Here is a 25,055-nt window from a genome sequence, read left to right on the forward strand (position 1 = left end):
TCTGCAGGACCGGGCTCCCGGGAGCCGAAGGCCAGTGGGGCCACCTTCGTGCCTTCCGTGGGGCACGTGGCCGACAAGAGCCGGCCCTTCTCGGCGGCTGAGGCCTGCGCCGTGGCAGGGGAGGGCAAGGACCGGCACCTGGAGGCGGCCCCCGAGCACTCCGCGCCCTACGGCGTCACCTATGCCCAGCTGAAGGCCGAGGGCAAGGGCTTCGAGGCGGCCCTCAACCCCAGGCTGAAGGGCCTGGGGTATCTCAGCAGCGGGGGCCCCGAGGCCGCCTTCCCCGGGCTCCCCAAAGGTGGGCTGGACAAGGGCGGCTACTTGGAGCTGCCCTCGCAGGACTGTGCCCGGCCGAGCCTCCAGGAGCCGCCGAGCGGGCGGGGCGGCCAGGCGTGCTGTGCCCCCGACAGAGCTGCCGGCAAGGACGGCGCCGCGGGGGCCCCCGGGGCACAGAGAGTGGCCCGCGTCCGGCACCAGCAGCACCCGTTGGCCCCTGAGGGGGAGCCGGGGGGCGGCACTGAGGCAAAGCGCAAGCTCCTCGAGCTGGGGCCTCTGGGCTACGGCGGGCCACCCCTGGCCCCGTGGAGCGTCCCAGCTGGCCAGGGTGCCCCCGGGGCCATGGGCGACGAGCTCAAGGGTGGTGCCTATCTGGACCCGTTCGGCGGCAGCCTGCCGCAGGCCACCCTACTGTCCCAGGAGCTGCCCGCCCCGCCGGACGAGGTCTCCGCCATGAAGAAGCTGCTCAAGTACGGCGGCCCCGCCCTGGTCGCCGGCCAGCGGGCCCCTTTCGTGGGCCTGGACAGCCTCAAGGCCAGCTGCGTCCAGCAGGAAGCCAAGTTCCCAGCCCCCAAAGGCCCGGGCCAGGCGCTGGGCGAGGTGACGAGGCCTGACTGTGCACGGAGCCGCGAGCACGATGCCCCGCACGGCGATGGGGAGGTGCGGCAGCCGCCCGTGGGCATTGCCGTGGCCCTGGCCCGGCAGAAGGACACCGGGAACCGGCACGAGGCGGCCTACGGCGCTGGCTCTGGGCGCCAGGGCCGGGGGGGGCCCTGCCTTTAAAGGTGAGGGGGTGCACGGGCGGGGCTCCTGGGCTCTCCTCCCACCTGCCCTCGCAGCCCCGGGAGACCCCTCTGTCCGTCAGCCCCCTGGGCTTGCCGTAGTCTGTGCTTGCTGCAGCCCCTGGGTGCCCCCTCTCCCACCCACCCCTGCAGCTGGTAACGGCCCCCGCTCCATGCACGCACTGGACCCCGAAGCTGAGGAGGACAGGGCCCGCCTTTGTGACGACCATCTGGGGCTCGCCAGCCGCGAGCTGCTGCTCCAGTAAGAACCGGGGGTGCAGGGCTGGTCCCCCCACCCACAGCCCGGGTGTGGTGGAGCCAGGCCACAGTGACGGCCAGAAGAGCAGGTCCTAAGGACCTCAGAGCCCACCAACAGTTTCTGCCCTGTGGGCGGGGGTCTCTCCAACTGCCCACACCCCCTTTGACGGGGCCGTTGCTGGGGACGGGGGCCTCTGCGCTGCGTCTGCTCCCCCCACACCCTCAGCCTGCCTCCGCTCCGGGGTCCAGGCCGTGGGGAGGGGGAGCCGGGCGAGTGTGGTGGCCTGAGCCCCCCAGTTTTGCAGGGACGGCAAGAACCTGGTGGAGTTTGCCCGGATGCACCCCTCGAGCGGCTGCCCCGGGGACCTGGCGCCCCACCTCGTGATCACCGGCAGCTCCTCCCTGCAGGGCGGGGACCCGGCCCCCCACCCCCACCCCGCACACCCCCCCTGGCTGCCCCGCACCCGCAGCCCCTCCTTGTGGATGGGAGGACACTCATATGGTCAGTGCCCGGAGGCGGTGGGGTCCGTGAGGGGTGGGGTGGGGCTACGGGGGCGGGGCCTCAGGGGTGGGGTTCCTGCCCGGCTCCCCTCTCTGAGCAGGGCCTGTTGGGGGGCTGCAAGTGGGGGTAGCCCAGGTGGCCCGGGGCTTCCTGGCCCCCACCGCCCTGACCGCCGTGCCCTCTGCTCTCCCCAGGCCTCGGGCACCCAGCCCTGCACCAGAACCTGCCCCCCGGCTTCCCCGCCTCCGTGCCCAGCTCCATGCCCTCCGTCTTCCCCCTCCCCCAGGACAGCCCCGCCCAGCTCGTCATCCTGCCCTCGGAGCCCACTCCCCACGCCGCCCCCCACGCGCTCGGTAAGGGGCCCGTGGGGGGCGGGGGTCCGGGAATGGGGTGCGAGGAGGGAGGGGATGGTGAGGGCAGCGAGGCGGGGATGGGGCTCGCCCAGGCTGACCGCCCTCGGCCCCGCCCGCAGCGGACGTCGTGGACCAGGCCTCGCTGTGGCCCCCCATGTACGGGGGCCGGGGCCCCGCCCCCCACATGCAGCACCCCGGCCAGCTCCCCGTCTACTCGCGCCCCCAGTTCCTGCGGCACCAGGAGCTCTATGCTCTGCAGCGGCGGCAGCGGGCGGTGCAGGCCCTGGAGCTGCAGCGCGCGGCCCAGCTCCAGGTACTGTGGCCCGGCCCGGCCGTACCCCGGCGTCGGGGGGTCCGGGAGCAGGGGTGGGCCCGGGCTGAGCTTCTCCCCTGCCCCAGCAGCGCAAGCCCGAGGACCCCCATCCGGAGCTCCTGGAGCCCATCCCTGAGAAGGCCCCAAAGTCCACCCTCAAGCCGGGTACCTTAACCGCCAGGGGCACCTGCCCGCCTGCCACCGCCGCGGGCCCCACCAAGCTGGCACCCTGCTGCCACTCGCCCACCCTGAGGCCCCCCGCCAGCTGCCCCACGCCACCACCACGTCCCAGTGCCCCCTGCGCTTCATCCGTTGGCCCCTGCAGCAGCACACCTGCCCGCAGCCCTGGGCTTGGCCCCAGGGGGCCCAGGGCCGAGGACAAGTGTGGGGGTGGCCAGCGGCCCGGAGACCACCTCAGGGCCATGGAACCAGGTGAGGAAGGCTGGCCCGGGCCCCGCTCTGCCGCCCGCCGCTCCCCGCCCCGGGCCAGGTCCGTGGCTCTGTCCCCCCTGCCTCTCCACCCTTCTGGGTGACCCCTGTGGGAAGCCCCCGGGGTCCTGCCGTCCGCTTCCCAGCCCTAGGCCCACGGGCAGGGTGAGACCAGGTTTGGGCTCAGGGAGAGGAGCGGCGAAGACCCAGGGTGGGCTGCAGGGTCCTGGCTCCCCCGGCCTGGCCTCGGCCCTGCCGCCCGCGGCCGCCTGCCAGCTCCCCGGCAGGCCAGTTCATTCCGTCTGAATCGGGCTGGATGTTTACACTGGAAACCCATGCGGCGAACGTAAAACCAGTCCCAGTTTCACAATAAGGAGACCGAGCCAACAGAGGTTGTGGGTTTGTTTTGTTTTATTTTTTTGTAGTTTTTTTTAATTGCAGTTAATGGGGCGTGATATGCCTCCGACACGCTGCCAGCTCCACCGATACAGGGAAAGCCCCAATTCGCGCCTCACGTCCCTTTTCACATCCCCCTTTCCTGGCACGTCCCCCGTGGCTGCCCTGACTGGGAAGAGGTTCCCGCGGAGGCCTGGGGTCTCCCCTCCTGCAGCTCAGCAGAGGCCGGGGGCTGCCCAGGGACCCCCTGTCCAGCTGGGGAGTTCCGTGAGCCAGGGAAACCCCTTGGCCCGCACTCCCCACCACCCCCGACTGTGCTGACCCCAGCCCCTCTTTCACAGACCTGCTTCCCAGATACACGTGCCCCCCAGCTGGCTCTGTCTTCTCCCACGTCCTGTCCTCCGACGGGCACTCGTCTGACCTCGTGGACCCCCAAACTATGCAAACCTTGCCCCCAGGGGCACAGCCTGGGCCGATGAGGCCTTTCCCGCCCGGGGTACCGCCTCCCTGCACCCCCACACGCCTGGAGGCCGGACTGCTCCCGGGGGCCGTGGAGACCGAGGACCTCGCCATCACCCCGCACCCCTCCAAGCGGGGACCCCCGGGGAAGGCTGCAGAGCCCGGCCCACTCGAGGGGCTTCCAGAACTGCGGTGCAGGGCCCTGCTCGAGGGCGGGAGACCCGAAGCCTCCGGCCAGGCTGATTCTACTCAGAGAGGGGAGAGCGAGGCAAGGACCCTGGCCGGGGGGGCGGGGCAGGGTGGGCTGGGGCCGTCTGCGGAGGCCTTGCCCCCGGCCCTGGAGCAGCGGGCCCTGAGCCTGGGCACCTTGGACCAGGACGAGGACGAGGCGGGCGAGCGGCAGCCCCCTGAGGAGGCCGAGCAGGAGGGGGCCCTGGGGGTGGAGGCCCAGGGGGCCGGCCGGGAGCACGGTTGCCTGCCCGGGGCACTGCCGGGCCTGGACGCACTTGTGGCTGCCACCATCAGCCTGGGGGACCTGCCCAGCCTCGGCCCCCCATCCCCTCTGCTGCCAGCCGCCCCCAGGCCCCCCAGCACCGGCCCCCTGCCCCAGAGCTCAGGGACTCCTGGCATCGTCCTGCTGAGTGAGCTGGCCGACCTGGAGATCCAGCGGCAGAGCAGCGAGCACGGGCCCCAAGGTAAGGCCCCAAGCCCGGGGCAGGGCCCACAGACGCCAGCCTGAGGCTCGCGGTCCCTGCGGTGTGGTGGGCACCAGGCCCGAGACCCTTCAGGCCAGTGGCTGGGCCTCGGGGAGAACCGGCCACCGGGCCCCATGACATGGGAAATGGGTGGCAGGGGTGCCGGACGCCATGTCCCCCCCCAGAGCCCAGGGCCAGCGCGCAGGGCAGGGGTCAGAGGGGCCAGGCCACGGCTCGTGGTTGCATCACGGCGCCTGCGTGGTAGCTCGGCGCCTGTCCTCACAGTTGTCCCCATTTCACCCAAGGATGTCAAGGCCCGCAGAGGTGCGGTCGCTGAGCCGAGGCCTCCGGCCCGAGGACGGGGAAGGGGGAGGCTGTGGCCTCCCTGCTGGGTGTCCGAGCCCCGTTCTTCCTGATCTAACGTGGGGATCGTCTGTGGGATGGCCCCACTTCACGAGGCTTCTTGCACTCCGGCACCCCGAGGGGCCCTGGCTGCAGGTGTGGCCCGGGGGCTGCCTCTGCAAGGCTGAGCTGTGGCTCCGCAGCCCCCAGGCCTAACCGGGGCCAAGGCTCCTCAGATGCCCGTCCCTCCCCACTGCCCGGGGCCGCTGCTCTGGGGATGTCCGGGGAGCCCCAGAAGCAGCCCACTCCCCGGGGCAGGGCGCGGGGTGACTTGATATTTACGGGAAGAATGAGGCTCTCACGGCTCACCGGTGTTTTCCCGCACTTCAAGCTCTGCAGGGCGAGGGGCTCGCGGGGCTGCTGCGGCGGCCACCACGGGGGCCTGCCTGCCTTCGGGTGCATCCGGGGCTCCTGGGAGGGGCCGGCAGGGGGAGCCGGCTGGGGTGTCCGCCCCGTTGGACCCAGGGGTCCCTGCCCCCAGTTGGAAGGTGGTCAGGGTGAGAACAGGGGTGCCCCAGGCCTGCTGTGCGGGGGGTTAGGGGAGCTCAGGGAGGAGGTACTGAGGCCCAGAGGGCAAGTGAGGACCCCCAGCTTGATGCTGCCCCCCACCCCACGCCCTGGGCCCAGACCCCATGTCCCGAGGTCTCAGCCAGGCTTTGGCACCACCGGGCGCCTGCTGGCCTCCGAGTAGTGACCTTGGGGCCCTGGTCCTTCTCTACCCCCAGCCCTGCTTCAGGCACCCCCCCCCCCCCCCCAGTGCTTCAGGGGATGCAGACCAGCCCCTTCGCAGCCCCCTGGGTGGGGGTTGCCTGCCGTTTCCTCACGATCAGAGCCCGGTGTGCGTCTCACCCATCAGCTGCCCGGGGCTTGGTTCGCCCCATTCTGGGTGCTGTTCGCTTTGATGGCGATTTCGGGGTGTCAGCCGGGCTTCTCCATGGCGACGCTCCCCTTCCCCTCAGTGGTGTCTGTGGGGCGTGACTTTGAAACGGTGTAGTACCCCACGCCTCGTCAAACACGTGGGGCCCCCCTTTATTTGTATCAGCAGGACTCACGGGTTTTCCTTCTCTTTAGATGATGATAATCTGTCATTGTCACTGTTCTGATGACCAAATGGGCCCCGATATGTCCCCTGGGAGTCCCTCCAGCTGTCCTCTGGGTCCTTCGGCTGTGCCTCCGCCATTCTCGGGGCACGCCCTTGCTTTCCAGCCCACTCCAGGCTCCCGACACGCTCCCCGCCCCACCCGGGATCGGCCTCTCTCCAGGGAGCCCGGCTCCCCGCGTGCAGGGTGGCATTCGGAAGCCGGGGCCTGGGGCCGTGGGCTCACAGCTGCTGGGCACTGCTGTCCCCTCACAGGAAATCACAGCTTCCCACGGAGGCCTCTGCTGCCAGTGGATGCAGGGGAGGCGGGAAAGGCAGCCTCCGACGGGGACGGGGACGGCGGGCGCCCCTCTGAGAAGGGGGAGGCTGTACCGTCAGAAATGGTGGGGGGAGTGGATTGTTGGACGGGTGGGTAGACAGACAGAGGGAGGGATGGATGGACAGAAGAACAGGTGGATGGTTGGACGGATGGACAGATGGATGGACAGGTGGGTGAGCGGGTGGATGGACGGATGGAATGGATGGAAGGATGGATGGATGCGTGAACACACAGCTAGAGGGATGGATGGGTGGGTGGACAGAAAGGATGGATAGAGGGTGGACGGACAGCAGAACGGTGGACAGATGGAAGGATGGTGGCTATAGACCCAGCCCCTGGAGCTCCCTTGGTTCAGTGCAGCTCAGTCGTGGTGCCACCTGCCTCCGTGACTCTGTGTTTGGTTCACGTTTGAGCTTCGTTTTCTCGGTGCTGGTCGGGTGTGGGGCTGCCCTCAGGCCCTCTCCTTGGCCTCTGCCCTGTTGCCCAGAAACCACACCTGGTCTCTGAGGCCCTGAGCCCCCCACAGAGAGCATGCTGCCTTCCCACGGCTGCGGTTAAGTCCCCAGGTCCGGAGCAGACACTCCAGCAGCTTCCATGGTCAGTCAAGCAGCTGCTGTCTTCGACGCAGTGGCCTGTGCTCTGTGAGGTGCTGCCCGGGACGCACGTCTGCTCCAGGCTGCGCCCTCCCCGCCAGCCCACGGCGCTGAGTGGGCCGCCCCAACCCCGGCTCTGGGGGGTCCCGGGCCCTCAGGGCGCTCCCTTGCAGGCTACAGGCTCGTGCTGGGGTCAAAGCTGACGCTGCACGCCTGTCCCCTAGGGGTGGGCGATGGGACGCTGCGGGCACACACACACGTGCTGACCCCTCCCCACCCCCCGCAGAGGAGGAGGACGTGCTGGCCTTCAACCTGCGGCACCTCGCCACGCTGGCCACCGCCTGGTCCCTGGTGGAGGCCGCCAGCCTGGAGGGCCCCCCCGCCTCAGCGCCGCCCCCCGCCGCCCCCTGTAGGGGCCCCCCGCTCACCCCCCGCAGGCAGATCCTGCAGCGCAAGGACACCTGGACACCCAAAGCCAAGCCTGTGAGTGGGGGGCCCCTGACGGGCTGGGAGGGCCTCAAGACACCCCAAGCTGGCCAGCCCCCGCCCCCACCCACTCACATGGCCCGCGTGCCCCACCCGCCAGGTGTGCCCGCTCAAGGCCGCCATCGACCGGCTGGACACGCAGGAGGTGGAGGTGCGCGTGCAGCTGGCGGGGCTGCAGCGGCGCTACAAGGAGAAGCAGCGGGAGCTGGCGCGCCTGCAGCGGCGGCACGACCACGAGTACGCGGCCGGAGTGGGCATGGGGCCAGCAGCCCCCAGCCCCCTCCCAGGACGGCTGGCCCAGCCAACGTGGGCTGGGAGCTGGGAGCTGGGGGGCATTTTGGGGCCTGAAGTGTTCGGCCACCAAAGGAACCAAGCGGAGAGGGGAGGCGGACGGTGTCAGGGAGGGGGCTGCGAGTGCTGGGGGGCCGGGGTGCGCGTTGAGGACTCACCCGGGGCATGGGCGGGCAGAGCCGCAGGGCAGCAGGCTTCCTGGGCCCCCGTCCATAAAATAACCCCCTGGCCACCCTCCCTCGACCCCCAGGAGAGACGAGAGCTCACGGAGCCCGGCACGACGTGGGCCCGGCCGGCCCAGGAAACGCAAGCACTGCAGCTCGCTGCCCGCCCCACGGCCCGGGGGCCAGCTGGCGAGGGCCGAGGGCAAGAAAGCCAAGTGAGTCCTGGGCCTGGGCCCCCTCTGCTCCCAAAGACCCCACAGCCCCCCACTCAGAGCCTGGGCCCTTGCTGTGCCCGGTGAACAGAGCCCTTCTGGGGGTCTGGGAGCTTGGGACGCGCCTGGGCGGCCCCTGCCCTTTGCCCGCCATCAGCACTCGGCACCCCCTTGGAAGCCATGGCCCTATGGTCTCCCAGCCATGCCCCCGCCGGAATGCGTAGAAGCCCCTTTATCCGCATGGTGTAGCCGCTGGTCACACTGCGGAGCTGCCCGCGCTGCGAGTGCCCATGACGCGCCCGACGCCAGCTCTCCCAGGTCTGGCGTAACCGTCCTGCTCGGCTGCAAATTGCCTCTCCCGGCAGGCCCATTTGCATAAATTCTCCTTGCGCTCCAGACGGGGAAGGCGCGTGTGCCCCGCATCAATCCTGATGATTTGGTAATAATAGTTAAATCTGCACTAAACGGTTCCTTCAATTAAGGCACAGGCAAAAAATTAATCTCAGGGCTTTATGTCATGAAACATTAGCAAATGCAGAGAAGGTTACGGGGAGGGAGGAGCGTCGGCTGCGGGCGGCACGGGGTTTGCCATCTGGCTGGGGGTGTCCCCGAGCTGTCCCTCCGCCCTGCACAGGTGTCGTGGGCAGGGGCTCCCGGGGCTCCCTCTGAGAGCCAGCCAGGGCCAGGGGCCTTTTCCAGGGAGACCCTCCCCGGGAGGCGGGGCCTGCACTGTGGCCTGGTGGGGGCTGGTGTAGCCCACCTGGCACCGAGCCCCCAGCCCTGGAGCCCTGTCCTGCCTGCGCTGCAGCCACTGCCCACGCTGACCCAGGGAAGCCCGCCCCTGGCCAGGCAGCCAGCATCACCTGGCTGGAGGGCTACAGCCCCAGGGCAGGGAAAGGAAACTTGAGTCCAGGGCCCTGCCCACTCTGGGGAACCACCCCAGACTCCCTATCCCAACTTTGGGCCTCTATGAGCAGCAGGAAGTAGCTGTGCCCCAAGGGCTGGGTTTCTCACCTGGTAGGAAGTAGGGGGCTCCACGGGCAGGGAGCGGCCAGGCATGGCTGCAGGCTCAGCTGCGCCGTCTCGCCCTCCTGGGTCCACAGGCAGGAGGGGAAAGGGGCTGGGGGCTCCGTCTGCAGCACATTTTTATCAGTGAGGGAGAGATGTGTGAAAGGTGAGGGGGACAGGAAAGGACAGCTGCAGGCCACGTCCAGCCCCTACCTGGCCAGGCAACCAAACTTCCCGAGACTCAGTTTCCCCCGGGACATAGGAGATGGGCAAGCACATGAAATCGTGCAGTGCACCTGGCACATGGGGGCTGGCGAGGGCAGGTCTGTTCCTGCAGGAAGTCTGGTGTGGGGAGGACCAGGCGGGGTCTGATTTGGGGTGTCGGGGCAGCCGCCGGCCGCTATAGGCTGGGGTGACACCACCCGGGAGCAGCCTGGGCCTGTGCAGTGGGACACAGGTCACGGTTGCCTCCCTCAAGCCCAGAGTCGGGTGCAGGGGACGGAGCTCCCGGAGGATCTGAGCCCGGGGCAGCCGTCATGTTCTCAGGATGCTCCTCGTCACCCTGATGCCTCTCCTCCGACCCTGTGAAGAGGCCAGTTCCCATGGCCTGCTGTCCGTGTGGACAGAGGAGGCCCCAGGCCCTGTCACACAGTGGCCTGGCCGGACACCAGCCTCCTGAGCACTGAGCTGCTGCCCCAGGGGTCCCACTGGGCAGCAGGTGGCAGGGTGGGAGGAGAAGCCCCCGCACCCCAGCGCGTGGGAGCCTGCCCTGCAGCAGGCAGTGGAGTGATGGTTAGCAGGTGGGGGCCGCTGCCCGAGGACGGGTGGCCGGGGGAGGAGAGCCTCTCACCAGGAGCCTTGGCCAGGACAGAAGCGGGACCCTCAAAGGAGTGTGGGGGCTGCCGGCCCGTGTGTGCCCCCTGCCCTTATGCCCCCAGGGCTGTGCGGACCACCCTGAGCCTGCTGTGCAACGAGCTGCGCGGGCATGACGGAGAGCCCCCCAGGAAGCGGAGCAGACTGGAAAAGGGCGTCCACGCAGCGCTGCAGGCCGCCTCTCCCGTGAGTCCAGCGGGGCTCGGGGCTGTCCCCGGACCAGCAGTGCTGACGGATGCTCGTGGCCCAGGGCCTGAGGGGGACTGGCGGTGGGGGCCCGGGGGCCGGGGAGGCCCGTGCAGGACGGGAGCAGCCTCCAGGCCCTGTGCGTGCAGCCGCCGCTGTCCCCTTGCAGGAGGACATGCGGGGCAAGAAGAGCGGCCCGCAGAGCGTGCTGGCCTCGGCAGTCCCCGGGGCGGCCCCGCGGAAGCCCAGGGTCCGCGGGGGGCTGCCTGCCGGCCTCAGCGCCTTCCGACGGAAGGAGGCCACCCCGGGCGGGCACCTCCGGAAGACACTGTCCCGAGCCGAGAGCACCAAGGGGGCTGGGGCGGCCCGGCACCCCCAGCCTGACGGCAGTGGTGGCCGGGAGACATCCCAGTTCCCAGCCCCGGCCGGGGGCGCCCACGGACAGGAGACAGGCAAGTTGGGGGTGGGGTTCCGGGCACAGCCCCTGCGGACCTGGGAGGAGGCGGGCACAGGCTGGGGTAAGAGACCAGGGTCTCCCTGAAGGTGCCCCACCCCCATGCAGGGGCCACAGCGGAGCAGAGAGGCCTCTGGTATATCCCGGAAAATGGTTAAAAATAGCGCCTGCCAGCTCCAGTCTCCTTTCCTGTAGTGTCCCCGTTGGGCTGACCCCAAGGGGTCACCTGACGCCCAACAATCACATGTGTCCCGAAACCAGAGGCTGGGAAAACAGTCACTTCCGCCCCTAGCCCCCTCCCCAGAGGCCTCGCCTGAGAAGACAAAGGAAGGTGCTGCTAGGGCTGAGGGGCAGAGGAAGCAGGAAGCAGGGGAGCCGTGGGGACCCCCGCAGGGCGGCAGCGGAGGTGGGAGGGGCGGCCATGGGGAGGGGGAGGTCCCTGCCCTGCAGCTGCAAAGCCCCCAGCCCTGGCAGCCCCGGCAGGCAGGGGTGACAGTGACCAGCCCCCCACACGCATGGTCAGCCCCCAGCCCCGGCCGTCATGGTGCCCCCCAGTGCCGAGCCATTGGGCTCCTCTGCCCTTCTCTCAGGCAGCAGCTGTGACAGTGAGGACTGCGAGGGTCTGTTGGGGACAGAGGGGCCCCCCCAGGAGCCTGGGCCGGCACAGCACGCTGGAGCCAGCACGGCTGTGCTGGGGCCCTCGCCCTCCTCCGTGGTCAAGATGGAAGCCCACCAGAAAGCCAAGAAGAAAAAGGAGAGGCAGGGGCTGCTAGGTAACTGCGGAGAGGGGCGAGGGCCGGCCGTGTATGGCCGGAGGTGCTGCGGGCTCGGCCCCCAGTGACGGCCTCCTCTCCCCCCCGCAGGGGCCTGCCGCCGGCCCAGCCCTGAGCGCGAGGTCAAGGTCAAGGTCAAGAGGCGGGCAGTGAAGGCCAAGGCGGGCCGAGAGCTGCAGCAGGCGGCGGGGCGCAGAGCCCCCAGTGCACTGGGCAAGAAGAAAGCCAAGAGCAAGGCCAAAGGCGGCCTGCGGGCGGGGCCGGGGGGCCCCCAGGGGAGGGACGCCCTCTTCAGCCCGGCCCGGGCCTTCAGCTGCCACAAGGAGGGCAGCGAGCTGGCCAGCGAGCGCCTCAAGAGGGCCACGCACAAGAGCAGCGAGCTGCAGCCGGTCCTGCGGGTGAGGCCTGGGGGGGCCCACGTGCCTGCCCGCCTCCCTGACCCCCGCGCGGGCCCTGGAGCCGCGAGCCCTCCTGACCCCGCGCCCTCTCCCCCTCCCTGCCTACCCGCAGAGGAGGAACGGGGCCCTGTCCATCGCCCTGGCGTCCCGCAGCGCCGAGGACATCCTGGGCAAGGGCAGGACGCTGGGCAAGGTGAAAAGCAAGGCCGTGGGCAAGCAGGTAGCACGCCCCCCACCTGGGAGCCCCGGGCCGGCCTCTCCTCACCCCTGCTTCCAGCCTCTCCCAAGGTGCTGACCCCTCTGGCCTGCGCAGGGCAGGGGCCGGGCGGTGAGCCGGCTGCTGGAGAGCTTTGCCGTGGACGACGACTTTGAGTTTGGCGACAACAGCAGCTTCTCAGAGGAGGATGAGGAGGACGAGGCCAGTGGGCCCCTGAGCGCGGAGCAGAGTGCCGCCCTGGGTGAGCAGAGGGGGCGGCCCGGCCAGCCTGCTGCCAGAGCAGGGAGCTCGGGGAGGGGCGGTGGGCAGCAGGAGCAGGTGGTAACAGCCGGCCCCCCCGCAGCCCGTGCTTGCACCATCCACAAGGAGGACCTGCAGGACGGCCTGCCTGTGCTCGTCCCCAAGGAGGACAGCCTGCTGTATGCCGGCAGCGTCAGGAGCCTGCAGCCCCCTGACATGTGAGGCCTGGGGTGCGGGGTGCAGGGTGTGGGGCTCTGAGCAGGGCAGGCAGCTGCGGGCGGCGGGAGCCTCTCACGCTGCCCCCCACACCCCCAGCTACAGCATTGTGATCGAGGGCGACCGGGGCAACCGGCAGAGGGTCTACTCGCTGGAGCAGCTGCTGCAGGAGGCGGTGAGGCCCCCACCCGGCCCCCGCCCTGCCCCCGGGCGCCCCCTGCCCGCTCACCGGCCGCCCCTCCCCACCCGGCAGGTCCTCGACGTGCAGCCCCGGTCCAGCCGCTACCTGCCGCCCGGCACGCGGGTCTGTGCCTACTGGAGCCAGAAGTCGCGCTGCCTGTACCCGGGCAGCGTGGTCCGAGGTGAGTCGCTCCGGCAGGTGGGGTTCTCTGGGAGGCCCAGGGGGGCCCCCCTCAGCCCCCCACTTTCCGGGCGGCCCTCTCTGCCCCTCCCTGCCCTGGAAAAGGGGTGCAGCTGCAGTGCAGGGGGAGGGCCTGCAGGCCCCCTGACCCGTCACTTCCAAATCCTCGGCCAAACTTGCGTGGCCCTGGAGCAGGACGGCCCGAGGGGCTGACTCCGGCGCTTAGCCCCCGGGTGTGCGGGGCGGAGGCGGCCGGGGGGCGGGGGCCTCAGTGGGTGGGCGGGGTGGAGCCGGCCGGGGCGGGGCCTCAGTGGGTGGGCGGGGCGGGGCTGCACCCAGGCTGCAAAGACCGCGCCCACGGCTCCAAAGCCCAGTGTGATCCGGGCGCAGAGCTGTCGTTGCATCATTTGTTGGCGCTGCTGAGCCCGCCTGCTGCACACCATCCGCATGCGGTGTCCCAGCCTCCCCAACTCGGACGGGGGGTGTCCCCCAGCTCCTGCCGCCCGAACCTGCCCCAGGCTCGGCGCGGCAGCAATTCCGGGTCGCGCTGGCAGGCACCTCCAGTGACGAGGAGGATAGCTTGGAGTCTGTCCTGGTGGAGTTTGACGACGGGGACACGGGCCACATCGCCATCTCCAACATCCGGCTGCTGCCTCCCGACTTCAAGATTCAGTGTGAGTGCCTGGGAGGGGGTGCATGGAAATGGGGGGAGGCCCCCAGGCAGCTCCCTGACCCCACAGGGCCCCTCCGGCCCCGTCCCACTGGAGTGGGACCAGGCTCCCTCTGGAAAGGGCGAGCGAGGGGCAGCGGCCCCCTACCAGCGCTCAGAGACCCCTGCCCACCCCTGCAGGCACCGAGCCCTCCCCAGCCCTGCTGGTGGCCAGCAGCTGCCGGAGAACCAAGAAAGCATCCGGCCAGACACCCCCACCCAGCGAGCCTGCTGCCCCCAGCCTGTCCCCCAAGGCGCACGATGGCCCCGAAGCCTCGAAGATCTCTGGGAAGAAATCGACCAGCAGAGACAGAGCTGGTACCTGTGGGGCTGCCAGGAACCCGGGTTTGACAAAGTACCATCTGGGGTGTTGGCTCTGTGGGGCAGCAGCCGGTGGGGGGCATGGAGGCGAGGGGGAGGGGTGGGAGGCACCCAGGGTGAGGCAGGGTCTGGGGGACACAGCTTTGGGGACCGGCTGTCACCACTGATGCCTGCTGCCCCTCCCTCCTCTAGGCAAAGCCGATGTTCTCACCTCAGGTTCCAAGTCCCCGGCCAGGGCTGCCGAGCCCTTCCTGGGCCGCCGCGGCAGCCCCCTGCTGAGCTGGTCAGCGGTGGCCCAGACCAAGCGCAAGGCGGGTGCGGTGGGCAGGGCCCCAGGAGCGCTGCAGAGCCTCTTCCAGTTCAACGGCAGCGCCAAGCGCCTGCGGGCCCGTGAGGCCCCCTTCCCGGTGCACAGCGTGGCTGCGCCCGTCTTCGGCAACGGCTTCCGTGCCGACTCCTTCAGCCGCCTGGCCAGCTCCTACGCGCCCTTCGTCGGCGGGGCCGGCCCGGGGCTGCCCGGCGGTGCCCACCGGCTGCTGCGGGCCAAGAAGTCGGAGCGGGCGGAGGCAGAGAAGGGCGGGCGGCGGCGGGCGGGCAGCGAGTTTCTGGTCAAGCTGGACCACGAGGGCGTGACCTCCCCCAAGACTAAGAGCTGCAAGGCACTGCTGTCGGCCGCCAAGGACTTTGGGCCCAAGCCGGGGCGGCCCCTGCCCACCCCCAGCTACGCTCACCCGGCCCTCGTGGGCAAGGACAAGAAGGGGCGGGCGCCCATGCCCCCGCTGGCCATGGGGCTGGCGCTGCGCAAGTTCGCGGGCCAGGCCGAGTACCCACTGCCCTGCGACAGTGACTGCCACAGCTCCTACTCGGACGAGGATGGGCCCGGGCTGGCCTCCGGCGTGCCCTCGCGCTTCCTCACCCGCCTGTCCGTGTCCTCATCCTCGTCCGGCTCCTCCACCTCCTCGTCCTCGGGCTCCGCATCCACCTCCAGCCTCTGTTCCTCAGACAACGAGGAGTCGTCCTACAGCTCGGACGACGAGGACCCGGCACTGCTGCTGCAGTCCTGCCTCTCCCACCCCGTGCCCGCCCTGCTGGCACAGCCCGAGGCCCTGCGCACCAAGGGGGGCGGCCCCCACGTGCCCACACAGCGCTGCTTCCTCTCCAGGGCCACAGGGGCTGGCGGGGGCGCGGGTCCCAGCGGTGGCAAAGCCAAGCTCAAGCGCAAGGAGCCCCTGAGCTTCTCCAAAGCCAAAGAGCTTTCCCGGAGGCAGCGGCTGCCGTCTGTGGAAAACCGGCCAAAGATCTCAGCCTTCCTGCCTGCCCGGCAGCTCTGGAAGTGGTCGGGGAGCCCCACGCAGGTAAGCGGGCCGTCCCCCCTGGGGGGCGGACGTCGGAGGCAGGAGCTCCCCCCTTCCAAGAAAGCATGCTCCGGCCCCGCGACCCTGCCCTGCTCCCCGGCGGGCAGACCCCGGGCAGGACAGAGGTGCCCCCCGGGACCGTGAAGTTTTACACTGAGGCGCCAACCCACAGGCTGCCTGGTTCCCTGGGAAGTGGGGCACGTGCGTCTTCCCATGTCGGGAAATAACCCAGCCCGGGGCCCCTCTGCCTGGGCGTTTCTTTTCACCGACGCCTGTGAGCGGACGTTGGGGTTCACGTCCCCTCATCCAGGGCCTTCCCTGGGCACCCCGATACCCGGCTGCCGCCTGTCCCACCCCGTGGCCCGTCCTGGCCCCGGCCCCCACCGGCCGCCTCTGCTTGTCCCCCGGCAGCGGCGGGGCGTGAAGGGGAAAGCCAGGAAGCTGTTCTACAAGGCCATCGTGCGGGGCGCGGAGACTCTGCGCGTCGGGGACTGCGCCGTCTTCCTGTCGGCCGGGCGGCCCAACCTGCCCTACATCGGCCGCATCGAGAGCATGTGGGAGTCGTGGGGCAGCAACATGGTGGTGCGTGTCAAGTGGTTCTACCACCCCGAGGAGACCAAGCTGGGGAAGCGGCAGAGCGATGGGAAGGTGAGGACGCCAGGGTCACCCGCGAGCCCCCCACACACCCCCTGGCACACACCTCCTTATGGGTGCCACAGGCTTTCTGGAAGGCGGCATGGCTCACAGCACAGGCTGTCCAGGGTCCTCCATAAAATGGGTGATGATGTCACTTTCTGAGGTGCTGCGTGGGGACCCCCCAGGTGGCACTTGGTGCTGAGAGGATCTGGGGCCTGGGCTTGCTCCCCAAGGCTAACCAGAGTCAGCAGACGCCCCCCCCCCCCCACGCTCTCTGTCCCCGTGAGGGAAACTGACCCTGCAGACGGTGCTGTCGAGGGTCTGTCTTTAGAAGGTGGGGGGCTCAGCAGATGCAGGCTCCCCCAGCCTCCTGCCGGCCACCGACACCCACCTGCCCTTGCCCACAGAACGCGCTGTACCAGTCCTGCCACGAGGATGAGAACGACGTGCAGACCATCTCCCACAAGTGCCAGGTGGTGGGGCGCGAGCAGTACGAGCAGCTGGCCCGGGCCAGGAAGTGCCAGGACCGGCGGGATCTCTACTACCTGGCGGGGACCTACGACCCCAGCACCGGGCGGCTGCTGACCACCGACGGCGCGCCTGTGCTCCGCTGACCGCCACGCTGCCCTCCGCGCGGGGTCCGGGCTCTCTGCTGTGCGTTTCCCTGGGGGAGAGGGGCCTCGGGCAGCGGAGCCAGCGCCGCCCCGACCGCCGCCAGGGGCCAGGCTGACCCCTGCGGGGACCCCGGCCGCCCTCGCCGTCCCCACGGTGGCCATCCCGGGAGCTCAGAATCCAAGCCATATTTCCCCAGGTACCTCCGGCTCTCTCCCACCAGGGAAGGCAGAAATCAGGTGTATTGTCTATTTATTTCTCTGTAAATACCGGGTTTCTTCGGGGAAGTTTTATGGGGGAAAAGAAGTGGAAAAAGCCCCCCCACGCGCGTAACAAGGGTGTGTGTGAGCGTGTGTGCGTGCGTGTGTGTGCGCATGTGTGCAAGAGTTGCGTTCCGGGTTTTTCCTTTGGAAATGCACTGTCTTCTTCAGCCGAGCTGAGCTGTGGACGGCGACTCGGGTGACCGCAGGGCTGGGGGGCCCCGGGTGAAGCCAGGCGGGCGTCGTGGGCCCTGCGGGAGGGGAGGACAGGCCTTGTGGTCACACTCAGGCTTGTTTCCTTTTAATCCATCTCCTGGAAAAAAAGCACTTGGGGGTGAGGCCCGGGGGGGTGGGGTGCGCTGAGGGTCCCGGGAAGGGATGGGGAAGGAAGTGACATAAAAGGACGCGTGGGGCCCCTGGCCTGGCGGCACCGTCTATTACCTCTGTTGAAACAAAATGAGAATGAACAAATATTTTCCAAGTATCGATAAGGAAAAGTGATCTTTTGGTTTTATTTCCTGAATATTCCACGTGCTCTCTGGTTTCCGTTTGTCCGGCCAGTTTGCCCCGGGGAAGGTGAGGGGCGGCTCCTCCCCCCCTCTGCCCCTCCCCCCACCTGCACCCCCTCCTCCCCTTGTGGCCCCGACTTTTGTTTGCAGGAGAAGCAGGAGCGGGCGTCGCGGCCGCTGGGCTGGCCCAGGCGTCCCCCCGACCCCCTCCTCAGGCCACTGCGTGCAGGGCAGGGTGTGAAGACACCCCTTCCCCCACCCCACACGCCCTCCCGGGCACCCCAGAGCCTTGCCGAGAAAGCAGGGCCCCGACAGGGAACACTCCCCTCCTTGCTGTCCTCTCCCCCCCCCCCACCCTGGCCCCGAGGACAGGGAGCATCCCCGATAGCCAGTAGCCCCCAACCCGTTCCTGGGGCTTCCTGGTGTCCAGGCTGACCCAGAGCCTCAGCACCACCCAGGAACCCAGGGGAGCCGGCACCCTCCTCCCGTGGCCTCGGCCGCGGCCCCCAGCCCCGGCTGCCCTGCCTGGAAACGGCCCCGCGGGGGGCCGCAGGGAAGCTCCCCGAGCCACCCGCAGCCCCCGGTCCCCAGGAAGCCACGGGGCAGGTGGTGGGTGCCCCCCGCCCTCAGGCCCGGCAGCCCACCCCATCCTCGCGTCCCCTCCGCTGCCCGCCGCTCGGGCCGCCTCCCTGCTGGTGGAGGAAGCTCGTCCAGTCTTCGGGGTCCCCAGCCCCCAGCTTCACCGCTCCGTCCCGCACGAGTGCAATATTTCATTCCCGGCGTCGGCCGCTGCGGTTAGAGCCCGAAGCTGTGAACGCGCCGGCCCCGCGGCGGAAGGCAAGGCCCTTTCTCTGCCCGCGCGCTGACGCCCCCTTCCCCTCTCCTGGGGGTTTCCGTCCTTCCCTCGCATTTCCCTCGTCCCTTCTTTCCACCTGCCTGTGGCGCTGCGACCCCCTCTGACCGCGGCGACGCGCGGTTCTTGTAAATGTGTAAAGTAAGATGACGGTCGGAAGTTTTTTTCAATGTAAACACTAAAAACAAACAAACACAAAGGTTTTATGAACAGCAGACTCTATGTAAAGGCATTTTAGTATTAAATTTTTTATTGACAACTTGCTTAAGAATAAATATATGAACTATTGTACAGGTTCTCGGTGGTCTGGAATCGTCACTGGGCCCGGCTGTCCCCAGGCAGTTCTCGGGGTCTCCACGGCACTAAGGCCTCCAGCTGGGCCCCAGGCCCGGACGCTCCTGGGGTGTGCAGGCCAGGCCTCCCCAGTGGGGAGCACACAGGCAGTGACCTCCCCGCGCCCCCCGCCTGCCCCCCACATTAGCCTGAGCACAGCCTTGGTCTTGGAAAAGGAGCGTGTGGCTTGAGGGGTCTGTGGTGGGCTTGTGCTCCAGCTCTGAGACCCCCGCTCTCTGGGCCCGAGGCCCCTTTCCCAACAGACCAGGTAACAGCCTCCTGCACCAGGGGAGCCCCAAAGCACACCCCACATGCTGGTGCCACCAAGAGGGGGGATTAGACCAGAGCAGGGGGCTTTTTCATTCAACCCCATCTTGACTGAAAACCATGCAAGGACTAGAGAGAGAACCAGCACCCAGAGGACTGCACAGCCCGGAGGGCAGGGCCAAGGCTGGGGGCGCATCTGTGCCGCCAGAAGGTGCAGACCCCACGGCCTCCAGGAAGCCCAACAGGGCAAGGGCCCTATTTTCCTTCCACCTCCCAGGGCCCTGGGAGGGGGGTTCCCGTGGGGGCCGGGGTCAGGGTAGTTGCGCAGGGGTGAGCTCGGCCGTGGGGTGTGGGGCTGCAGGTGCTTCACCTGGCCCAGGTGCAGAAGGGGCTGCTTGGGCACACACAGTTGGGGACATGCAGGGACAGTCATGGAGGGATGCAGGGACACACGCAGAAACACAGACACACACAGACAGAATCACACTAACACTCACACAGACACAGACACAGTAGCACACACAGGACTCACAGTTGCAGACATACCATACACACACCAACAAAGACATCTGCACACATTCACATATGCATACAGACATGAGCTCACACGCACACACACCAACATCCACAGGGAATGCCGCGCACCAGTCCTGACCACAGGGCCTCCTCCCAGCGTCCCTTTGCCTCCCTGCCCAATCCCCCTGGCCATTACCATCAGAGCGAGCAGAGGGAGTGAGCCCCCCTCACTGCCTCTGGGATGCAGGAGACGGTACAAGGGCCCGGGTGATCGCAGAGACCCAGAGCGGAGGAGCGCGACAAGCCCTCCACAGGGCCTACTCCAAGCCCCATCAGATGAGGGGGGCTAGGATGGGGGTCCCCGAGCAGGAGGGATGGGAGCTGCTTGAAGTCGGGGCGCACAGCCACTCAGGAATGGCCCTGACAAAATAGCTGCGTGCCTAGATTCAGCTGCACCTGAAGCCTGCCAGATGCTTTGCCCTTCAACTCGCCACATCACGCGTCGACAGCCCCTCTTCGTGCGGGTGGGCAGGGGGTGTGTCTCCAGCTCCCGCTGCTCCGCGTCCCAACTACTCGGCAAGGTGCACCTGGTTCCACGATGGCAAGGAGCAGTGACGGGCAGAGGTGAGCGGTGTGAGGAAGCCTCGGGGGCCAGGCTGAGCGTGGGGACTTGATCTGGGGGGTGACTGCCGTGAGTGGGGCGTGGCTGTGGGATCAGGGTCCAGTGTAGGACCCTCTGTGGGCAGGAGTGGGGGTTGGATGGGGCCAGAACCCCCTCTGGGGGCTTGAGGAGGCCGGTTACTCACTGGGACAGAATCCAGGCCAGGGGGGCCAGGGGGGAGGGGCATCGCAGGAGGCCCTGGCGCCCCGAGAAAGGCTCCCAGGGCCTGGGGACATGGCGACCCCCGCCTGCCCTGTCCCCCCTGGGATGCTGCCTCTCCCCCACTTCCCGTGTCCGCCACGCCCAGGCGCTGCTCCCCAGACCTGCTCCCCGCACCTCCTCCACCCTCCCTCCTCTGACAGCTGCCCCCCACCCCCCCAGAGCTGGGCCTGGGCAAAGGTGGGGTCACTGAGGGACACGATGGTCAGTGGAGGGGGCCAGGTCTGCCACACTGTGGTGCCCCAAGGGTTAAAAACGCAAGACTCCACTCTGACCAAGACAAACGAGCCATTATGTGAGATGCTGAAGCAAGATAAATGACGGCACTGGGTGAGGGAGATCAATAAAAGTGATGTTTTATCAGGTAGAAATGACAGGCACCTGATCGCAATTCGTTTTTAATACCACAAGCCGATCGGGGGTGAGGGGGCTTTAATTGCCCGTTCCCCGGCCTGGGCCAGGCTGGCGGGGGGCTGGGCGGGGAGTGGGGCGCCGGCTGAGGCCGCAGGGCCAGTGGGGTGCGAGGTGGGCACAGGTCACTGGCCCCTGAGGCTGCGGCAGCGCGAGGGAGGGGTGCTGGGCCTCCCCCAAACCCCCAACCGATGGCGCCAGCTAGAGCAACAGACAGGCCAGCGCCCGCAGAAAGTGACCTTGAAAGCGCCTTGCCTCCCGAGACCCTGCTGCAAACCACCCCCCACCTCTGCAGGGCCACAGGAGTCCAGTACCCCTCCCCAAAACCCAGAGGACGGGGCCCTGGGCCCCCTGTGCCGCCCCAGAACCTGCCCCGGGCTGTCTGCTCGGAGGGCACGTCTCCCAGGTGGACACGCTCCGGGGACAGACTGGTTCAGAGCGTGGCCAGGGAGGGAGGCAAGTGGCGGGACTACCGGCCCGTGACATGTGGACCGTGCCCGGCTGCCTGGGGAGACAGGGTGGGCTCACAAGGGCAGCAGGAGCAATTTGGGGCCCCAGGCCCCGAGCTCACGGACCCCAGCTCCCCATCCCTCACGAGCTGTCCAGGCCGTGTGATGCGGCAGGGGGCGCACCCAGAGCTCCAAGTCAGGATGGGGGGGTTCCCCAGCGACCCCATCGGGGGCCCCCATGCTTCCCTGAGCTTCTGTCACCTGGAGGGGGGTGGGGGAGGCAACTGCACCCCCTCATCCCATGATGTCCCCTGAGAGCTGCTTTTCATGGAAGGGGTAGATGGACTCGGGGCTTGGCGAAGCCAGGCAGGACACACCGTCTGTGTGGACCCACTGCTGGGTGGCAGCTACTCATCTGCCTGCTGCCCTGCATGATAGAGGGGTGCCCAGCAGGGGTCCCCTCTCCCAGCGCTGGCCCTGAGGGGAGGCAGAGGAGGGAAACCAAGTGGTAGAAGCACAGTGGGACGGGCTCCAAGGGGCGACTTCAGGATGCAGGGTGGCAGGAGGTGACCCCCCCGCTGGCTGCCCCTCCCCCGGCCCAGCGGCCACTCCGGCCCGGGCTGAGCTCCTGGGAACCAGCCCGTCAGTGACCCTGTCCCTCACTACTTGCTTGTCACCCTCTGCTTGCCTCAAGCCCAGGCCGTGCCCCAGGAGGAATCCTCACATCCACCAGGCCCCCGACAGGCTCTCCTTGGCTGCACTGGGGCTGGGGGGCAGCACCCCTCCAGAACCTGGAACAGCTCTGCTGCCAACAAACCGCCAGGCTTGTCACTGGGCAGTCGGCCCACCAGATGAGGCCGTTACTGGGCCGAGGGAGAGCTGCACACCGCGCCACGCAGACCCCTGGCTCAGTGTCCGGCAACCCCCCCCACCCTCTGTCCCCACTCATGTGGGCTCCCAGGAAGACCCAATTGAGGCAGGAAGAGGGTCAGGCCCAGCCCCCCACGATCCCCCTGGGTGCCGGGCACACAGTCCCAGGATGGAGTCATGAGTTCTTAAGTTCAGAAACATGTTTCAACTTCCCATCGGCCCATTCGAACCCCGGAAGCCTGGGGAGAAGGCCTTCTGGAAGCAGGAAGAGGTGCCCATTTCCAAAGAGCTTTCCCAGAACTGCCGCATCACTGCTCTGCAGCCAAGCTCACCGGACAGGACACCCTGAGGACACGGGGAGGCACCTGGGCCTTGGGTTCCGCTTTCCCTAGCAATGTCTCTTGGCCCCTTTCTTTGCTTAGACGGGGTTGTCAGGCGCTCTCCACCCCAAATCCAGAGTCAGTGGGGTCCACACAGATGGTGTGTCCTTCCTGGCTTTGCCAAGCCCCGAGTCCATCTACCCCTTCCACGAAAAGAAAAGGTGAGGGACCCACACAGTCCCTAGACCTGCCCGGCCAGTGCCCCACTTTAGGGCAAACCTGGGCAAGGTCTGTCCCCTGCCACGGAGAAGAGGACTGTTCCTAGAGAAGGAGCAGGTGCCCTGAGGACGCCCAGCGCTGGTGGGGAGGCTGCTGCCATCTCCTGCCCGTTCCTGAGCAGCCAGGAGCCCATCGATCCTTCCAGAGGAGGCCAGAAGCACCCTGGTCCCACCAGAGAAGGGCACAGCACTCGGTGGCCCTCTGCTCCTGGCCTGGACATGACATGTGTCCTTGCAGCAGCCCGGCATCCATCAACAAGGACTGACTGAAAACTATCTCCAGGCCCCAGGGCACAGTCCCGCCTGTCTGAGCTCAGAGCCCGGCGGGGAAGGCGGCCAGCACAGAAGCTGCGGCCGTCCAGCAGGGCCCCTCCCTGGTCTGGAGCAGCTACAGACCATGAAATCCAGCCCAAGGCCCTCCAGAGAGGAGAGACGCAGGGAGCCATTTTGCTCCTCTCCCAGTAAGCTCAGCCCCCAGCGGAAGGCGCTTTGGGAGGCATCCACAGCTGCTCTAAGTGGCTTCATCCAAAGGGAAGTGTTAGAGCTTTCAAGGAGGGTAGGATGAGGGGCTTGCTGGAGAGAAAACCACTGTCCACTGGCATCATCCCAAAAGGAGGGACGTGCAGAACAACCTGCAAGCCTGGGCCCTCTGTCAGGGACAGGCTGGCCACAAGATCAGTGGGGCTCTGCTGTCCTGCACCCTGGACCTGGGGGCTGGCCTCCTCCGGGACAAGCACTCCAGGTGGTCGTGGGAGAGGCTGATTCCCCGGCTGCCACAGCACCTCTCCCTGAGGTCCCCAGGGCCAGGAGCCTCGAGCTCCCAAACCCCTGGCCAGAGAATGGCCTGGAAGCCTCTTCACCATTTGGTTTGCCCAGAAAGGAAAGTTAAAATCATCCTTTTTTTATTTGGGAGCCTTTGAACAACTTGAAGTTCTCGTCCCTTGCCAGGAAATCTGTTCTCAGTAATGAGAAACAGGCCAGGGCAGTGAGCAGGGCAGGGGAGGGGTCTGTCCCTGCTGCAGGGCCATTACCTCTTCCCCACCCGGCCCGCCAGGAATGAACCACTTCTGGCTGGGGCCTCCCCAGGCCCCTCCAGGCTGCCTGCTCCCCGCCTGGGGCCGGGCTAGCCGAGTGGCTGGACCGTGCAGAGGGCTGGAAGCCGCGGCGGAGGGGACCCCACAGGCCCACTGTCGAGGGCGGGAGTGGCGGCCAGCGCCCCGGCCACTATCCTTCTCGGCCCGAGTCCCCGGGGACGTGCACAGGGGACGTCCGCAGGGTCCGCCGCTCCCAGGCCCCTAAACACCGAGGCCCACGAAGGCCGCCCAAGTCTGCGGCGCGGAGAGCCCCAAGCCCCTGGGGCTGCCGGAGGAGCCCCTCTGCGGGCGGAGACCCCATTCCGGCGCCCAGGCCGCGCCCTAAGGACCCCTCTCCGGGGAGACCCGACGGGCGCACGAGGGCCGACCCCGCCATGCCGCTTCCGGTCACATGGCCAGGCCGGCCAATCATGGCTCTCCCCCTCACTACGGTGATTGGATTTCGATTGTGCACGTGACCCAAACAGAGCCAATCAGGAGACAGCGCGGCCCACCCGGGGGAAGCCGCTGGGGGCAGTGGCCCGAGGGTCCCGGCCGTGGGGGTCGCTCGGGTGTCCCCGGCCCTGGCGCTGCGGCCCGCACGCCGACCCCGGCCGAGGGCGCCAGGTGGGATGCGAGGCGCGCGCTTAATGTGATCTTCAGCTAAACACAGTTTCTAAGTCTAGGGTGTCCCCGGCGTGGGTGGGACGCGCTTCCGCTGGAAGCCCCCGGCGGCTCCGAGGTCGGTTCAGCCCGAGGGGCCAGGGCTGTTGTGAGACCGACCGTCCCGCACAGAGCCGGGCCCGGGGTCTCCTGGCCGAGGCCGCGCCCTGGACGCCACCCGAGGAAAGGTGCACGGGGGGGGCCACGCCCTCCTCGGCGCGGGGGTCGCGGGAGCCCCTCCGCCGCCCTGACCCCTCCCTGCAGCCTGCTCAGTATGGAGGAGGGGGTCGCAGTCGCCCGTGAGGACGCAGCCCAGCCCCAGGTGGGCCACGGTGCGGTCACAGCTCCTCCTGGCAGGACAGCCCAGGGCGGGGCGCAGAGCAGAGCTCCGGGTGCAAGGCCTGAGTCCCCGCCGAGGGTGCGGAGAGCGGACAGACATCGTGGACGGGCCCAGAGCCCCACGTGAACCTCACCAGAGGGCCCCAGGGCACAGAGTTCTTGAGCCTCAGCGGGGCAACGGCCCATCCCGGGGGTCCCGTCAGGCCCCCACCCCAGCCTTGCTCGATGGGCAGGGAGAAGGGCACATGCAAGCACCCACCCCACTGTGAGCCACCCTTCCCGGGGCTGGCCTGGCCCCAGCACTGGTGGACGCCTGATTTGCGCACGGCCACGCGGGCCTGGGTCGCCCAGGTGGTGCCTCAGGGGGCCCAGGCAGCCACGTGGCAGTGAGCTGACTGCCCTGGGCGGCTTCCATTGTGGAGTTTCTAGATTCGGATGTGTTTCTCCTTCCCACACCAGCCGTGGACCTACCGAGTCCTTAGAGCTGCTCGGGGACCATTCCCACCACCACCCCAAATCCGCAACCCGCGGCTTCATTTCAGAGCAGAGGGACGGGGAGGGGCTGGGGACCCCATCCTGCTGCCCCTGCCCTGGCACCCATGGCTCAAGAGCAGCCCAGCCTGGTTGGGCCAAGCTGGGGTCGCCC

The 25,055-nt window shown here is 68.4% G+C and overlaps 1 protein-coding gene across 1 annotated transcript in view; it reads left to right on the forward strand.

Moving 5' to 3' along the window:
- The window catches only part of BAHCC1 (BAH domain and coiled-coil containing 1), a 55,091-nt gene extending 36,793 nt beyond the window's left edge, over positions 1-18,298 (forward strand). The window contains 24 exon segments of the mRNA XM_037808715.1: positions 202-1,069; positions 1,212-1,320; positions 1,622-1,818; positions 2,013-2,171; positions 2,291-2,484; positions 2,574-2,916; positions 3,651-4,463; positions 7,163-7,359; positions 7,463-7,599; positions 7,904-8,032; positions 9,976-10,096; positions 10,266-10,548; positions 11,141-11,323; positions 11,414-11,721; positions 11,834-11,941; positions 12,035-12,179; positions 12,282-12,396; positions 12,494-12,569; positions 12,648-12,756; positions 13,310-13,429; positions 13,606-13,782; positions 13,978-15,140; positions 15,552-15,788; positions 16,184-18,298. Coding sequence (XP_037664643.1) covers positions 202-1,069; positions 1,212-1,320; positions 1,622-1,818; positions 2,013-2,171; positions 2,291-2,484; positions 2,574-2,916; positions 3,651-4,463; positions 7,163-7,359; positions 7,463-7,599; positions 7,904-8,032; positions 9,976-10,096; positions 10,266-10,548; positions 11,141-11,323; positions 11,414-11,721; positions 11,834-11,941; positions 12,035-12,179; positions 12,282-12,396; positions 12,494-12,569; positions 12,648-12,756; positions 13,310-13,429; positions 13,606-13,782; positions 13,978-15,140; positions 15,552-15,788; positions 16,184-16,390 — 6,498 coding nt within the window. The 3' untranslated portion in view covers positions 16,391-18,298.
- Positions 18,299-25,055: the final 6,757 nt, after the last annotated feature.

Source organism: Choloepus didactylus, chromosome 18 (assembly GCF_015220235.1).
Source record: "Choloepus didactylus isolate mChoDid1 chromosome 18, mChoDid1.pri, whole genome shotgun sequence".
NCBI lineage: Eukaryota > Metazoa > Chordata > Mammalia > Pilosa > Megalonychidae > Choloepus > Choloepus didactylus.